Consider the following 18,307-nt stretch of genomic DNA (forward strand, 5'->3'; position numbering starts at 1 on the left):
ACCATCTTCTTTACATGGAACCTTTTTACATTTGAATGGTATTCTCAATAACAGACTCTTTCTGGGAGGAAAATCCTGTGAGAGAAACTCAGAATTGCCAGTGGTATTTAAATGAAAACAAATACTGAGTTGAGCCATAAAGGTAGAAAGATTCAGGGCACAGAAGAAAATGGGCTTTTGATCTAACTGTTTCTTGATCTGGGGCCGTGGGACCCTTGCTCATAAGCAAGGTGGCCTCCTGGTGCGGGAGCGAGTGCTTTCATCTTCCTGGTCACCCTCGCTTTCCCTGGATGAGGCCTGAGCCGGATACTGAAGCATGGCACGCACTGCTGGGAACATACTGGAAGCACTCAGTACCCCCTGAAAGACAGGCCACACGGTCTCCCGCCCCGAACCTTCTTAGACTGTGCTCACACCCGCCATCCTCCACGGACGGTTTAAGATCTTTGCTCCACAGCGTTCCCGGCAATTATAAAACGCTCAGCCAGTTTGCCAACCCACTAAAAAGCCACCTTTGACCTCAGCGAGAAATGGAAGTATCTGAGGAATAATTTTATTTTGTTTTCAACTGGTCTTTAAGTTTGCAGAATTTCCCCCAAATGATACGATTAAGGTTGTGAATCTCAACCCTGGCTGCACATCAGCTCACCTGAGATGCTTTTAAAATAAACACAGGTGCCAAGCCCTGCCCAGTCAATACAACACAAATCTTTGGAGATTGCTTATATATATATATATATATATATATATATATATATATATATACACATATAATTTTTTTTTTTTTTAACTTCCCAAAGTGATTCTAAAGTGCATCCAGGCTGGGGACCTTGGCATTGGAGTCAGTTTGATCATCAGCTCAGCTGCCCCTGTGTGGCCTGGGCCAGGCAGTTTCTGTCCCTGAGCCTCAGTTTCCACATCTATAAAATAGGATCCACCGGCCTCCTCCCTCACATGTGGTTCATGAGGACAGAGTGAGGTGGCTGTGTAAAGAAGCAGCTGACTCCCCACCTCTGATGCATAACCAACTCACTACCCTCCGTGGGCCGTGGACAAGCACGTGGCTTTGGGGGCCCGCTCTGCATTCCTGCACCAGCCCTGCCACGCACCAGCTGGGCGATGTTGGACAGGTTGTTCAACTTTTCCGAGCCTCAGCCGTCTTACCTGAAAGGTGGAGACCATCATACCCGCCCTCACAGAGCTGCTGTGAGGATTAAATGAGGGGACCCTCTGGCGGGCTGCACCCAGCACAGAGTAAATGCCCGGTAACGGGGCTTTTGCTGGAATTCCTGAGGTCTTCACCCCGTTACTCTAGAGGAGGCTGTTTCTGTAAAGGGCCAAAGGGAATACTGTCAGAAGGTTGTCAGCTTTGCAAGCCATGCAGACTCTGTCACAGCTACTTAACTCTGCTGTGCAGTGTGAAAGCAGTCGTAGATGGTAAGTAAAAGAATAGGCATGGCTGTGTTCCAATAAAACTTTATTAACAACAACAGGCAGTATTCCCGGTGCTTTGCCATCTTTTGCTCCCAGTTGATCTTGCCTTTCTCTCTAGCTGCAGCATTGTAAGCTAGGGGTGAGAAATTTTTTGTCTTTCGAAGTGTTTCTGTAGAAAGGTGCTAGCCTGGGAACCAGACAGCCAGCCACCCAAGCCCGGCTCCCTCACTTGTCTGCTCTTACCCTCAGGCTAGCTAACCTGTCTGTGCCTCTGTTTCCTCATCTGAAAAAGAAGTAATGACAGTCCCTCCCTCGCTGGGTTTTTGAGGTTTAATGAGTTAATACATGTAAAGTAGCAAGGACAGTGTCTGGCATAGAGCAAGGGTGATGTAAGATCATCTCGGTCCACCCAATCACAAGCCATTCTGCCTCAGGACCCTTGCTCAAGCAGCCGTTCGTCCATCCACCATTTATAAAGGCCCTGCTACGCCAGGGCACCAGGCACATGGGTCCACAGGGCCGCCCAAGTCCTGCCCTCATGGAGCTTGAAGTGTCATGGGAGAGACAGGAGAAATGACTGCAATGGGAGATGCGTGCCAGGAAGGACATTTACAAGGAGGGGAGTCAGATCAGGGCCTGATCTCGCCAATGAGGTGACTTCTGAATCCAGGATGAGCAGGACTTAGCTGTGTACAGAGTCTTCCTGGGGAGGGGAACAGCAGGTGTGAGGCCTAACCTGCAGCGAGAAAGGCATGGCAGGTGAGGGCCTTCAAGGCAGCCAGTGATGGGCAGTGAGGGCGGCCGGGCCCATCATGCAGGGCTTTGTCACCCAAGTCTTAAGGAGCGTGAGTTTAATTCCAACTGCAATGTCTGAAAGTTTATAAGCAGGAGAGTACGATATGATCACCTGTATGTTTTTAAAATCCAAACCAGTTGCCATCGAGTTGATTCCGACTCATGGCAACCCTGTGTATATGAGTAGAACTGTGTTCCACAGGGTTTTCAGTGGCTGATTTTTTGGAAGTAGATCACCAGGTCTTTCTTCCGTGGTGTCTCTGGATGGATTTGAACCTCCAACCTTTCAGTTAGCAGCTGAATGCATTAATCATTTGCACCACCCAAAGCAGTTCTAGTGGCTGAGAAAAGAGATCAGACATGCTCCAACCCATTGAGCCTGGTTCTAACCGGCCCAGACTAGCTCAAGATGGTTCATACCAGGCAAAGCTGGTACAAACTTGGACTCACAGCACTCCAGAAAGGAACCCAGTGAAATTGCTCCTTGGGGGTCTTTCAGCAGCAGCTTGGGGCTCTTTCATGGGGAGGTGTTCTTTGTTGTGTATTTTATTACACAAGAAATGCATCAGTAAGTTCTGTTTGAAAAATTGTAAACAGTTTGGGCACCCAGAACAAAACCCCAATATCGCCGTCCCTGCCAGCCGTCTAGTCTCTGCATTTAGATGTGTGTTGATGCACGCCTCCAACTCTTTCTTCATTTGGGCTTTAGTTTTTAATGAAAATGGAATCATATGCTGTGTTTCGTTCTGTAGCCTGTGGTTTGCACTTAATCATGGCTTGAAGGTGTGAAGGTAGTATAGCATTGCTTACTGTGAATATACCATCACGTATTAAAGAGTCTCCTCTGTCTGGGCATTTAGGTTGTGTCCAAGCTTCCTTATTAGAAACCAGGTGGCACTGAATGTCCACAGTCATACATCTCTGTCTACATGCTCAAGTATTTCTGTAGGATGGACACCTATAAGCTGAGTTCCTGAGTCAAAGAGTTTGTGTGTGTGTATGTGCGTCTTAGTTATCTAGTGCTGCTGTAACAGAAATCCACAAGTGGATGGTTTCAAAGAACAGAAATTTATTTTCTCACAGTTCAGGAGGCTAGATGTCCGAATTCAGCATCTGACTCCAGGAGGAGGTCCTTCTTTGTCTCTTTCAGCTTCTAGTAGCTGGCATAGGAGCCTTGGTGGCACAGTGGTTAAGCACTCGGCTGCCAACAGAGAAGGGTCGGCGGTTCGAACCCACCAGCCACTCTGCAGAAGAAAGATGTGGCAGTCTGCTTCCGTAAAGATTACAGCTTTGGAAACCCTATGGAGCAGTTCTGCTCTGTCCTATAGGGTCGCTATGACTTGGAATCAACTCAAAAGCAACGGATTTGGTTGGGATTTTTGGTTTGTTTTTGTTTGTTTTTTGTTTGTTAGCAGCTGGCAACCATGGAGTTTCTGGGCTTGAAGATTTATCCGCCTTCGTAGTCTTCCACTAGTATCTGTCTTCCTCATCTGCTCGTTTCTCTTTTGATATCTCAAAAGTAAGTAGGTTTAGGATGCACCCTACACTGATGTGGCGTCATTAACATAGCAAAGAAAACCCTATTTCCAAACAGGATCACATCCACAGGTATACGGATCAGGATGCCAATACATATTTTGGGAGACGCGATTCAATCCATAACAACACATATACACACACACACAAAACCCATTGCTGTCAAGTTGATTGCACCTCATAGCGACCCTCCACTTTTTAATTTTCCTAAAAGGTGTCACCAGTTTGTACCTCTGCCAACAATGTATGAGCATCCTTTCTTAGCTTTCCCCCCAACACTCGATAACAGCCGTCTTTTAAGTTTTGCAGTTCACATTCCTTCAGGTTTCATTTTCCTGGTGACTGATGACGGCACACATTTTGGATGGGTTGTATCCCCTCTAGAGCGCATTCTTTCATTCATTCCACAAATCTGTACTGAGCACTTCCCACACTCTGCTGGGGTAACTGTGTAAGCAAGAACAAACCCAAGCATAAGATGACAGCGTGTTAGATCGTGCGAAGGGGAAGGCAGGAAGTGGGAGGGGGTAAGGAGAGCCTCACTGAGAACATACCAGATGATGGACACCCGAGGGAGAGCACCAGGCAGTGTGCCTTTCTCAGTTGGGGGTGAAGAGAACAGTAACTGCAAGGGCCCGGCGCCTGTGAGGAGCAGTGAGCAGGAGGAGACAGGTTGGAATGGTAATGGGACCTGTAGAGTTGGAATGGTAATGGGACCTGTAGATTATCATAAGGGCCTTACTGGGAGAAAGGTGGGGAGATGGGAAGGTGTGGAGTCAAGAGTACCTGCTCTAGTTTGTCTTCCACTGGACCGCTGCGGCTGCTGCACTGCCATTAGACTGTAGGTGGCAGGGTGGATGCGGGAGGCTCTGGGAGTAACTCAGGAAAGATGATGGTGGTTTGGACCAGATTGTCACCTCCCTGAGAGCAGGGATTCCATGATTTCACCGTCCCCATGTGGGGCCCAGAAACGGCTCTGGCAATTCCAGATCTGAGGGAGGGGACGCAGTTAAGACCTGGGGACAGTGTTCTCAGAGGAGGTGTGAGCTGTGCTGTAAGTGGCCAAAGCCAAGCTCAGAAGCAGGTGGAGGGAGGAGACATTGACTGAGCCCCCACCTGGTGCCAGACTCTGTCCTAGTGTCAGCCTTGTCACAAAACCTGCCAGGGTACACCCTCTGGTCCCCTTTACAGGTGAGAATTCTGAGTCCAAGGGACGCCCTGGTAACTGACAGAGCCAGGAGTTGTCCAAGACTTTCTGCCTCAGAGCCCCTGCCCTTTGTATGCGGAGGGTGTGAGGGTGCCATTTACTAGGAGCCCCATCTCTGTCCTTTTTCTACCCAGCTCATTCTGTAGGGTCTCTCCCTGAGACCCACAAGGAATCAGAGGTGCTGATCCATGCTGAAAAAGTGTTGTTAGTTGCGGCCGAGTTGGCCTGATCGCTGGTATGTTCGAGTCCATTGTTACAGCTATTGTGTCAATCCACCTCACTGAGAGTTTCCTGGTTTTCATTGGCCCCCAACTTAATCAGTCCTTTTCTAGCACTTGGTCATTTCCTGATGACATGTCCAAAGTAAGCAAGACGAAGTCTCGCTATCCTCACGCCTGAGGCACGTTCTGGTTGTATTTCTTTTAAGACTGGCTTGTTCGTTCTTCTGGCAGTCCATGGTATATACAGACTGAAAAAGGATGGATTAAAAACTTGACTAAAAAAGGCATATTTTTAAAGATTCAGGTATATAATATGCTCTTTTTAGTGTACACTTCTAGGAGTTTTGATAAATGCACGGAGTTGTGTAACCTCCTCCACAACCAAGATAAAGAAAGTTCCATGACCCCTTGGTAACCCGGATCATTCTCTGCCCCGTATCATTGCACTTTTTCTAGGATGTCACATGAACGGAGTCAGATGGGTGTAGCCTTTGAGGTACATCCATGTTGCCAAGAACATGCATTTTGAAAGAGAGAACATTACTGTGGCCCAGTGTTTGGGGTGGTAAATGAACCAGTGATGATACATAGGAAACGTTTTTTTAATTTTTAAAAATACTTTAAAACCAAATCTGTGAATATTTTGGCATAGGACGAGGCTAACCTAAAAATAATGGTCTTTACGAACAAATCTTCAATACTATATAGGAGACATGCGGGTATGGGGCCCAGAGGCTATGGGGGGCCCGGAGGCCGGGGAACATCACTGCAGTGTTCTAATCACAGCTCTAAACGCAGTGACCTTGGACCTCAGTGAAGGTCACTTCCTGTGATGGAGGTGCTGTGGTTGTGAGATTCACACCCCCAAAAGTGGCCTCGCCCTTGACCCTGACCACCAGAGGGGCTTCCAGGTCATCTGGACCAGAGGTTCTGAGAGTCCAGTTTGTCCTGGAGCCAACCCAGAGAGAGTGTTCCCCACATGAGGGACAGGATGGCAATTGTGGGAAGAACTCACAAACCTAAGGAACTACCTTTATTCTGCAGCCGTGTCCTTGACCATAACTATGATGACAATGTCAATCTCAGTGACAGTGGTTGGACTGTGTGCTACGTCCTACTTTGGCAGAGTTCACAGCCTGTGGTGGGTGGTAGTGCTACTGGCCTATGGAGCAGGTCCAGTGATGGGGCACCGCCCTGAGTCTGAAAGCTGCTGAGTTTTGTTGTCACTGAGAAGACGAGTTGTCTCTCAGTGCAGGCTGAGCGGGGCTGCGTCCTGGGGAAGGGTGTTAGTGGGACACGTGGGCACGGATGTAGGTGTCGCCCCACAGACACCAGAATGGGTCTTGTACCGCTGCTCCCATGCTCTGCAGACGTGCAGCCCCAGGCACCACTGCCCGTCTTTCTCCCCTGGAAGCCTTGGCCCTTCTCCCTGCCTGGAATGCCTTCCTCCCGTCTGTTCTTGACCAAACCTTAGTCACCCGTCAGTACTCAGCCTGGGGGCCTCATCCAGGCAGCCCTCTGGGACCCTCTTCCCCTCATCTCGGGGCTAGGCAATCCCCTCTGTGCCCACCTGGCGCCAGTGCCGTGTATGCGATGGTCTGCCCACGCATCCCCTCTGTACACCCCTGGGCCGAGCAACTTGAAAGTCTTTGGTCTTTATTTCCCCAGACCCTTGCACAGGGCCTGCCCCTGGCTAAGGGGCAACATTATAATCTCACAGAGATTTACACGAGGGGCAAGGTTTCCCCCTCCTTTGTTAGTGGACATGTCTTAAGCAAAGCACCTGTTTGCTTGCTAATTGTTCTGTCTTCAGGCTGTTCCAAAACAGCCCTGCCGATCACCCACCGCTTGCCTGTCTCATAGTTTTCTAGGGCCCCTGGGTGGCACAAACAGTTAATGCCCTCGGTTGCTAACTGAAAGGTTGGAGTCCACCCAGAGGAACCTCAGAAGAAGGGCCTGGCTATCAACTTCCAAAAAATCAGCCATTGAAAATCCCATGGAGCACAGGTCTACTCAGACACACGTGGGGTGCCATGAGTCAGAGTCGACTCCACGGCAACTGGTTTGGATGAGACTTGAGGCCACCTCTGAGGGACCAAAGTCAAGTGGCCCAGGGCCTGCATTCCAAGATGCTGATCTTGCTCCAGGAGACCAGGACGGTCTCTCCAGGGAAGGTTCCTTCTACCACCACCCAGCCCCGCTCCCCCAGGTCAGGTGGGTGTAGGGAGCTGAGGGGTTGTGGTAGGGGAAGGAGGAGGAGGTTACTGTGTTTTTGGAGTTTGTAAAATTGTTATAAAAGCCTCCACCTAGTTCCCATAGTATACCGATGCCTCTACCAGTAAAAGTTCCTAAGGTTTTGCCTGCCAGACATTCTCTGCCTCTCACATTCTTATTGCTGTTGTCTCAGGACCTCCAAAGAGTTGAATCTATGCCTGATTCTAACAGACCCAGTACATAGGTGTTGAATAATGGGTGAATGGTTGGCAGGACTGGTATTACCCCCATTTCACAGATCCGAAAACTGAGGCTTGGGGAGGCTACGTATCTTTCTCCAAGGTTCTACAGTGTCTGACTGAAGGACCCCAGGTTTTCTGATTCAGAATGTTAAAGAAAGTTCCTTAGTATGCATGCCTTTGGAACTCCATTCGTATGGGGGACAGCATCCTGCCAACCAGACCCCTTTCCTTGCCTGCAAGATTAGGGCAGACATAGCATCTACACTAACACAGAGCCAGTGTTCAGGACTGTGACGTAATCTGACCTTGCTCAGTGTCCCTCTCTTCCCTAGGCCCAGAGCATGTCAGAGACCAGACAGAGCTGGGCCTGATCACTATCAATGGAGTGGGCTAAGAAATGGTGCTGTCATATTCCTACAGTCTTGCCGGCGCGCGAGGTGGGGAGTCAGTGTTAACGAGGGCTGTGAGGGATGAGGATCCATCCGAGGGCACAGCCACACCATGGGCTCGGGGCACCTGGGTTAAAAATCGATGGCCCTTACTTAAGGATGTCACTGTAAACAGAGGCCTCCCGGCTTCCCTGGAAACTGCCTGTGCGCAGCAGCGGGGCTCTGCTGACAGATGTGCCCGCGTCTCCTCCCTACAGGGATGGACCCCAGGCAGACACACGGGTCTTGTTCCATTTCGGGGCAGGCCCTGCCTCTTTCTCCATCCCCCTCCAAACCCCCGTTTCTTCCCAGTATACAGAAACTCACAGTCCAATCCACCTCTGTCCTCCAATACAACTACTATTATTGTTAGCTGCCCTTGAGCCGGCCCCAACTCATGGTGACCTCATGCACAATGGAACGAAACACTGCCTGGTCCTGCGCCATCCCCATGATCGGACCATGGTAATCCACAGAGTTTTCATTGGCTACTTTTCAGAAACCAGCCTTTCTTCCTAGGCCATCTTAGTGTGGAGGCTCTGCTGACACTTGGTCACACTAGCAACACGCATGCCTCCACTGACAGACATGGTGGCTGCACACGAGGTGCATTGGCCGGAAATTGAACCCAGGTCTTCTGCATGGAAGGTGAGAATTCTACCGTTGCATCACCACTGCCCTGATACTGCTGTTAAACCAAACCCATTGCCACTGAGCCGATTCTGACTTGTGGCGGCCCCACGTGTTACAGAGTAGAACTGCTCCATAGGGTTTTCTTGGTTGCAGTCTTTACAGAGGCAGATCATCAGACCTTTCTTCTGCAGTGCCTCCAGGCGAGTTCGAACCACCAACCTTTAGGGAAGTACTGTTTGCGCCACCCAAGGACCTTGATACTACTATTAGACCATACCATATTGCTACCATCAGACTGTTTTTGACCTACATGGGGTTCAACCCTCTATATGCCAAGGACGCTCCAGCTCAGCTCTCTTCGTGGAATCCAGACCTTTTTATCCAGCTGCCTTTCCATCCACCCATCCATCAGGAGGTGAAGGAGCTCACCAGGTCTGCCAGCTCCAAGCCCACACCTGTCACCACTGTGCCCTTCTGCAGTCACACATGCTATTCTTTCATTCTAGAAGGCTCTTCTTACACCGAGCCATCCAGCTCACTCCTGCTCATCCTCCATTGCTCCTTTTCCTCCAGGAAGTCCCTCTGACCACCTGATGTTCCCCCATGGAAGCATCTGCCAGGCCCCGTTGTAATGACCTGCTTAGCGTCTGCCCTGGCCCTCCCCAATGAGACTGTGAGCTCTTTAAACTCCTATAGGCTCTGTGCCCCTCAGTGCCTAGCATGATGTCTGGGGACAGAGCTCACTTTTTGTGAGTGGTTACTGCTGGCCAGGCATTGTCCTAGTACTTGATCCAGGTAATGCCTACCACATCCCTGCCTTTATTATTTCCCCAAAACCGAGGCACAAAGAGGACGATCAACTTGCTTAAGGAAACACAGCTATAGTGGCTTTACATGAACTTCATAAATCTTTACAGCAGCACTGGGAGGTGCATACGATCGTTATCCCGCCTGACAGATGAGGAAACTGAGGCTCAGGCAGGAAGGCGCACAGCCTCTCCGCCCGATGCTGGGCTGCCAGCCTTACACAGTAAACCAAAACCAAACCAGTTCTCGCTGAGTCAACCCCGACTCATGGCGGCCCCATGTGCGTCAGTGTGGAACTGTGCTGCATAGGGTTTTCAGTGGCTGATTTTTTAGAGGAACATCACCAGACTTTCTTCTGAGGCGCTTCTGGGTGGACTCAAACCTTCAACCTTTTGGTTAGCAGTGAGCATGTTAACCGTTTGCACCACAGGGACTCCTGCCCTGCACAGTAGGTGCCATGTGTTGACAAACACGATGAAGTGGCCAGCGTCCTGGCCCACACTCCTCCTTACTCTCCCACCCTCACACAAGGCTCTGGCCTCTCTCAGGCCCTGCCAAGAGCCAGCTACCTCCGTGGCCTTGGGCAGACTCTAGTCGTTACAGGCAGGGGTCTCGTCCCCGCCTTTCAGGTCACTCGAAGTGATGGGGGCGGCTGCAGGTTTGGGGGAAGCTGGTTGGGCCCTGAACCACGTAAGCAGGGAGGTTGTGAGGACATTACTTTTTCTAAATAACATTTACATCCAAGCCTGCCTACACAGCTGTGACCACCAGGCCCCCTTAGCATACAAGCAAAGATCTCTCTGAGGGTGTTTGGGTAACACAGGCCTGTGGATGGAAGGGGGGACCTGCTTGCTTTGGGGCAGCAGCCCAGTGTCACCTGCAAAGAGGAACGTGTGTGGCAAAGGGGGACACGCTCCTGTAGAAACCCTTCAGAATGGCTCCCGCCATGCTCAAGGTCAATTGCCCCCTCTTCCTCCATGCACAGGAGGGAAAACACAGCCTGACTTCCCAGGAGAACCTAATTATTAAAAGGATTTTTCATTAAAAGGATTTTTCATCTTACTATCTTATCAGGATGTCATCCTGAACTTGAAATGAGGGCATTACCTGAACACAATGGCTGAGTCTCGGAAAAGGTGCGCACGGCCAGGTCATTCAAAATGAAGCCGCTCTTGCACATACAAAGGGATTCGATTCTCTCAAGGATCCCCGCTCTAGAAAAGTGACCATCTCTTTCTTTGTTTCCCCCAACTGCCCTCCGCCGTTGGTTCCACCCACGGTGTCTGGGCAGCTGCCTTAGTCTACTGGCCCGCACATATCTGCTTCTGGGGATGAACCGTCCGGGGCAGCTCTATCTGTCCTGCAGGGTCACTGTGAGTTGGAATCGACTCGACAGCAGGGGGTTTGGTTTGGGGATGAACTGTATGTTTGACTTTGACCTACTTACTTGGAGACTTAATATCCTGCTCAGCTCTCTTTTTTTTTAGTAAAACATATACTTTTTAAATGTACAGGTTAGTGACATTAATTACATTCACCATGTTGTGCAAACATTCCCACTTTTTTCAAACAGAAAGTCAGTATCCCTTAAGCAATAACTCTCCATCCCACTCTTGCCATCAGTAACCACTGCTATGCTTTGGCCTTTATACATTTGCCTGGCCTGGAGTTTTCATTTCATCTAAGTGGGATCATACAGTAGTTGTCCTCTTGTGTCGGATTTTCCTCACTGTAACGTTTTCAGGGGTCTTTCATGGCATAGCATGGGTGAGGATTTCCTTTGGTACATAAACCATCTCGTTTTGTGAGATCAGACTTCAGGACTGCTGGTGGTAGTAATAGGGTCTTTGCAGATGTGATTAAGTTACAGGCTTGGGATGAGGAGATGATCCTGGATTATCTGGGACCCAATGTCATCACAAGGGTCCTTACTTATAAGAAGTCAGAAGGGTTCGAGTCAGAGAGAGATTGGAAAATGCTGTTTTGCTGGCTTTGTAGATAGAACAAGGGGCCTTGAGCCTAGGAAGACAAGCAGCTTCTAGAATGTGGAAAAGGCAAGGGAACGGAGCCTTCAGCCCTGCCAACACCTTGAGTTTAGCCCTTTAAGACTTATTTCAACCTCTGACCTCAGACCTGTAAGTTAATAAATATCTGTTGTTTTAAGCCACTAAGTTTGGGGTAACTTGTTACAGCCGCGACAGGAAACTAAGACACAGCCACCCGCTCTGTGGATGCCCCTGGGGCCCGGAGGCCCCGACTCTGCCCCCTCCAGTCCACTTGCCACATGTCAGGCAAGCAGGGGTCACTTACAGTACAACTGAGTCATGGGGTATCCCTGCGCTCTTGGGGTGCACCGCGTGGGCCCTGCCCTTTTCTCAGGTGAGCCCAGGGCCTCCCAATCCAGACCTCATCTGTGCTGTTCCCTCGCCACCTCCTGCCGGCCCTTAGCATCAGCCTTGCGCCTGCTTCTCGGGGACGCAGCGGCCGCATTTGTAACCTCAGTCTTTATGGAGCAAATGCTCGGACCAAGGGCGGGTTTCCGTTTCATTCACTGGTGGATCCCCAGGGCCCAGAACCGCGCATGATGCTCAAGAAATAGTCATGGAGTGAGTGAATGAACAAACACGTCCTTCCGATTCTGTGCATGGTGGGCTACGCTCTGGGAATGAACTGTCCAGGGCAGCTCTGCTCTGTGCTGTAAGGTCAGAGTTTTGTTTTAACCCGCGTTCTAATTGTGTTTCTAGAACGCCTTTCTAGGTCAGTAATGTGGACTCACCTCACCATCTCTAGTGGCTGCGCCCAGCCTGTGGTATAAAGTTTCCTAACCAGTCTCAGTAATCCTCTCTTCTGGGACTCTTACTTTGGCTTTTCTCTGCAATGCTGTGATGAACATCCTTGTGGTTAGACTCTGGCAAGCCCCCCGGGTCAGAAATCCCCAGCTGGTGGTTTATGACCATAAATGCGGCGTTGTCACAGCCTTGTCGGGAACATCACTGAAAGGCCGAGAAGGAAGCTGTGGTGAGAACGTTCTTTCCTTCCCGCTGAAATAGGGTCCAGAACGGGTGGTCCCATGAACTAGACTGGACACACAGCTCTGTGTGGGTGGGCCTTTACAGTGCTTTTAAAGGATGGAAATTTTACATAGAAATATGGACTTTTCATTTCTCCAAGTGGCAGTCACCAATTATAGCTGAGTCACAGATGTCTCCGTGATCACTCTGCTCATCTCATACCAGGCTCACCTGCACCACTTGAATCTGGACCCCTGACTTAATCAGATTCTCCCCCTCTGTCTTGCAGTGACATTACCCCTCCTGGAGAACCGCTGAACAAGAACAGTCGCCCCAAAGTGGTGTCCCGCTTCCCCAAGCTGTCCCGAGGCCACCCGAGGGAAATGCGCAACGTGGAGCCTCAGAGTGGTGACCTCTGACCTCGACAGAACCCCAGACACGGGCCCCACGTGCTCTACCAGCTGCCTCCCGACTGGCCTTGGCAGCCACCCCTGACACCCCGGAGCGACAACTATGTCCACCTGGTGAACCCTGAGACCACACCCTCCCCGCTGGTCACATGACACCCGATTAAACTGGTCATCTCAAAGCTGCCCACAGTCCCTGTCCTCAGAGAGCAAGGTGGCCCCTCCCTGGACAGACATCACTGCTCTCCCAGGTTTCACCTGGCAGTGAGGTCTTGGGAGAGATGCACAACTCTGATGTCAGAAGTTTCCTGCGGAAACCCCTCTGACTCTTTCCCGCGTGAGAATTAGAATGACTGTTACCTTTTTTTTTTTTTTTTAACGTAATTGCCTGTTACAAGCTGTGGACACACGGGGACGTGGGGGTCTTGCTCTGTTCCTGCTGACTCCCTGCCGTTGGTCGTTAGACACTCAGAGACCTACCGTGGCCAGCCGTCGCCTTCATGGGCATCTCTGCCAGGATGACGCTCCAGTGGCCTTCTTGCCAAGCAGCCATTACTGATGCCTAACTCTGGTTCTTGGTGAACCCCCGACCCTGACCCCAGTGTTGGCTTCAGGAAGGACCAGCCCATGTAGGAATCCTGAGGTCGCCTGGGCCCCTGTGCTTTGTTGGGGCTCAGACACACAGCCCGGTGACCCCACATGGGAGCCTCTGGCATGTCCAAAAACTAGTGGACTGGGCCTCACAGCCGACAGGCCTCACGGCGTGAGAGAGGCTCAGCTCTGGAAACCACTGTGGATGGTTCCGTCAGCCCTTGGGCCTGTGGACCGAGCTCCAGGGCTCGTGTCAGCGTGGCTTTGACATTGGACACGCGTCCCCTCCAGAACAGATCATGATTGTTCCATATAGACCCACGTTCCCCGTCCCCCTTACCTATGCTCTCTCGGGCAGGAAAACCCTGTCTGTCCCCCAGAGATCTGACGCTCTGTTCCTCCAGCTCAGAGCAGGGTCTCGGGGTTCCAGAGAGCCTGGGCAGCCAGGGAGGGGATGAGGACGGGCGGCATGGCAGGGACCCTCCTCACAGGACAGAGCCGTGCCACCAGTTTGACATCCAGAATCATGGAGTCATCTCCTACCTGGCAGGCGACCTCATCAGCTCCTGAGTGTTATGAAGAGTTTGCACTTTCTAGGGGCGATATTAAGAAGCTGAATAAGAAAAAGAGTTTCTGAAACAGCCCACACAGACCCAGCTGGTTTGGTCTCCCTCTGATCTGAGAAAGACAGAGACATAGGGGAGTTTGATGATGTAAAAGTGTGTGAAAGATGGTCACTGGGAGGCTGACCGGGTGCCCTTCTTGGACCTGCTCATGCCCATGGACTTCAGACGTGGTGATCCAGCTAAGCTAGAGAATCCAGCACTCCTAGCTGGAGGAAAACCCTGGGAAGAACCCCCTGGAAGGTTTATGCTGCTTGTTCCCGTATTGGCTAGAAGAAACCTTCAGGGAAGCCGGGATAATGTATGCACAGCCCAGCAGAGAAGGAGGAGGAGGACTCAGTGACTCTGAGGGAACCTCCACCAGGTGGGCCATGGCCAGGTGAGGCAGAGCCAGCTCTTGACCGATGGCAGCGGAGCACTGGGCTGTGGACATGGCCCTGCTCGTGGAGTGTTAGAAGATCAAGGGATCGTCACACCCTAGAAAGGCAACACGGGCTTGCTCCTCCTCGTTTGCCAAGGCTGCCCCTGCCTTCCTTTGAAGACCAATTCCCAGAAGCAGGTTCTGGTTGCTGTGTCTGGCCCTGGGACCACAAACCCTCCTGGACTGAATGAGCAGGGCCCATCTGGAAGCTCAGGCTGCCCCCCAATCCCCCAAGCCGCACCTCGCTGGGTTTGGTTTTACACCACATTGGCTATTTTGAAGTGGTCTTTGATGCCGAGTGAACACCAGTCTTCATCTGCGTTTCTCTGCGCACAGAACCTGCATCTGAGACCAGAACCTCCCAGCGCCGTCTCTGACTGTCCACAGCCAAGGCTGGCCATCTGCCTGCTTTTCCTCGCTCTTCCAGCAGCCCGCCTGGACCCGTCTTGTCTCTGGCAGCCCGCACACGGAGTCAGGAAACCAAACCAAAAGAGAGATGCTGAACCTCGAGAAAGAAGTCTGTGCTCAGCCTGCACTGAAGAAGAAGAAACCCTGCCTCCTCACCCTGTAAAGCATAATTATCACACAGAACTTGCCTTGCTCTCCCAAAACGGGGAGTTTTAGAATCATGTTCCTGGGGGCCACATGGGAACCATCCAGGCGGCTTCCTATTGCACCCCCTTTTTGTGATCATGCGAAACCCTGGAATCGTCTTTGGCGGTCAGCTCACCCCCTCTCATTTTAGCTCAGATAGCACGTGACAGGCACATCACCGCAGCTCCTCAAGGCCTTACTTTGGAGCCACGCACTGTCCCGTGAGGGTTTCATCCCTGCCACTCACAACCCACCTGCTCTCCAGGGCGGGGGGCAGACTTTGGACTAGAGACACGCAGGAGCTCTACACGACAGGACCACCCAGGCCTCGCGAGGTGAGGCTGGGGCTCGGTGCACGGTGCCTCTTGGGGTGCATCGTCACATGACCTCAACCTGGATCCAGTCGAGACCGCTGCCGCCCTCCCTGTGAACCACCCACTCAGTGGAAAAGGCATCCCGGCAGAAAGGACCAGGTGAAGCCTGCTGCTGTCTTCTTGGGCCGAGAAGATTCACCGGCACTGCCAAGGTTGGCGTCTGAGAAACAAAGCCCCCGCCCTTCAGAGAGACATCGAAGGGGTTGGCCCCTCTCACGCCTCGAGGCCCACACCTCTGTGCGGGGAGAGTCCCTTCCAGATCTCCCAGCAGAGAGGGCCGTCTGCTGGCCGTCTCCTGGCCGTCTGCTTTAGCGAGGATGGGGCGTCCGCAGGTTCAGTCTCTGGCATCATCTCACGTGTTGTTTTTCCTCCACATGAAACAAAACTCAGGAAAAGTAGGGCTGGGCCTGTCTCCCTGAAAAGAGCAAGCGGAAGCGGCCAGGAAGGGAGGTCGAGGCTGGCACACACTTGGCCCGGATGCAGCTCTGACCAGGGTGGGCCTTCTCAGCTGGCTCCCTCTGGAATCCGCCGGAAGCCCTGCCCGGCACGGGCGGGGGGGCAGCTCCTAGGAGCCTTGAAGCTGGGAGCCCACTGCTCAGCGGGACTGGCCGTCAGTCACAGAGTGGGGTGCCATAGGTAAAACCAGGCGACATTTCTCCAGGTCAGGCCCTTGGCGAGGATGTGGCTTTCATGGGAGACAGTTCCTCTCTGTGTGGGAGCAGCCTCCCACCCAACAGCCAGGCCCACCCAGGGGCTCCTGACTACAAAGGGGAGCGCAGGGTGGAGTTGTAAAGACACCCCCCAGCCGCATGGCTCTGCTCCACGCCAGGAGCTTAAGATGAGCTCTCTGGTAACCGCTGAGATGTTCAAACAGTGGCACGTTGCGTGTGTGCCTTCACAACACAGAGGCAATCTAAATCTGTTTACAACGGTATTGGTACACACTGTAGCTGATGTGGGGGGGCAGCAGGCACGGAAGGGCCCATAATGAGTCCCTGGGTTTCAGCCCAGAGTCGGGAGACGGGAATGCCCGGCCCGCCTGCCCACCGTGCAGGACCAGGTGCCACGCTGCCTTCTGCAGAACGTTTGTTTGTTAACACCCAAGCCAGGCTCTAGACTCGGTCAAGCTAGTGGCCACTTCTTTCTCTCCACCTGGGGTGAGTTGCCCACCCTGAGGACCAGGTCATGGAGTCCCAGACCTTGTACCCCCACCCCACCTGCTCAAGCTTCTGGGAACGCAGCCCAGAGACCTCAGCTGGCCCCTTTGTCTAAGCACCAGCCCCTACCTGTGTAAGGCTATCCACTCCAGAAGCATCTTCGCACCTTGGCATGTAACTGACCTCTGGGGCTAGGCATTTCCCAGGCCCTGCCTGAGAAAGTCCTGCCAGGGGCACCCACCCCAGCAGCCCTGGCACATCGGACTGGCTCAGAGGCACCCAGGAGGGCCGTGCTTCACACCGCCTCTGCTTGAGTCCCAACCCAAAGACAATAACTGTCTGCACCTGTGCTCACAAAACCAGGCCCGCCTGGTCCTCCCCCCCTGGCCTGGAGGCCACGACCTGCAGACCGGGGTGCTGTGGGAGGCAAATGGCTGTCAACAAATAAGGTCTATCATCACGAACACTTTTCACAATATTGTGCATTATTTCATTAAAGCTAACGTTAAATACTTGCTTTTCAGACTGGCTTCTGTGCTAATTTTGCACAATTGTAGCACTGTATATTTTATCTCACATTTCTGTGCCAAAAAGTTCATTTTATGTTTCTGTTACACGCGGTTTTGATTATGTTTCTAAAATAAAGCTTGAACGACTGGATCGATAGGAAGGAGGGTGAGCAGCGACGATCGCCTGGCTCGGGCAAACCAAGTGTGCGTTGGTCCCGTGGTTATTAAAACGCATGGCTCAGGCCGCCTCTGGGAGTCCTCACTTCTCAGCCACAAACCATTGCCATATTACGGGCCTGATTTGTAGCTCTAAATTCTGTCGCGGAGTCCCTGCTTTTGTCCCTAAATCCTAACAGCCACGTTGAATGAGCTTCCTGACTTACCCTGTCAGTTTATGTTGAGACGGAAAAAAAAAAATCTGATTTCTCTAAAAGGTGACTGAGCCCACAACACAGATGAATATGCCCACTAGTAGAAGCCACTGGATTCGCCAGGGGTTCAGTTCCTACTGGGGCATGAGTGTTGGTCCATCATCATTAGAAAACCACTATCCCGCCTGCACTTCCCCCTAATCTGGCCTCTGTGAGCTGCCAGGGGCAGAGCCCGAGCAGGCAGCTTGGCATTCACCATCTGCAGGGAGAACGGGGTGTCCTTGCAAACCCCCGGATGAGGACATAGAGGGTGCATGTGGCAGAGTGCACATTTGCACCCAGAGGTGCTGACCATTGAGATAGGAGCTCCCCAAGTAGGGACGTCTCTAGGGTTGGAGCTAGTTAAGGATTTTAGTATCTAGGATTCAATTAGAAAGACCATACATATATTCTCCTGCAGCGTTCACATCACTGTCCCTGGCATAACTGACTAGCAGAACACTTAACTCATCCGACCCCGATTTCCTGGAGCGCTGATGTCCTTTGAGTGCAGGGGAGATGGGGACCCCCTGCTCTGGCACCCAGCTCGGAGGCCCATGGCCTGGCCAGAGTGACCCAGTGAGGGGACATGAGGAAACTATCGAGTCTAAGGCAGTCTGTATGTAAATAAGGCTAGAAGTATGCAAATGTGCTCTGAACTCGTAGTATTATCTTAACTAGCCTCCTAGGTTA

At 51.8% G+C, this 18,307-nt stretch overlaps 1 protein-coding gene across 1 annotated transcript in view; it reads left to right on the plus strand.

The window, feature by feature from the left end:
* SNX29 (sorting nexin 29) overlaps positions 1-12,947 on the plus strand; it is a 589,817-nt gene extending 576,870 nt beyond the window's left edge. Inside the window, exon 21 of the mRNA XM_004373263.3 lies at positions 12,818-12,947. Coding sequence (XP_004373320.2) covers positions 12,818-12,947 — 130 coding nt within the window. The remainder of the gene's footprint in view (positions 1-12,817) is intronic.
* Positions 12,948-18,307: the final 5,360 nt, after the last annotated feature.

The sequence above is a fragment of the Trichechus manatus genome, unplaced genomic scaffold, assembly GCF_000243295.1.
Source record: "Trichechus manatus latirostris isolate Lorelei unplaced genomic scaffold, TriManLat1.0 scaffold00024, whole genome shotgun sequence".
NCBI classification, from domain to species: domain Eukaryota; kingdom Metazoa; phylum Chordata; class Mammalia; order Sirenia; family Trichechidae; genus Trichechus; species Trichechus manatus.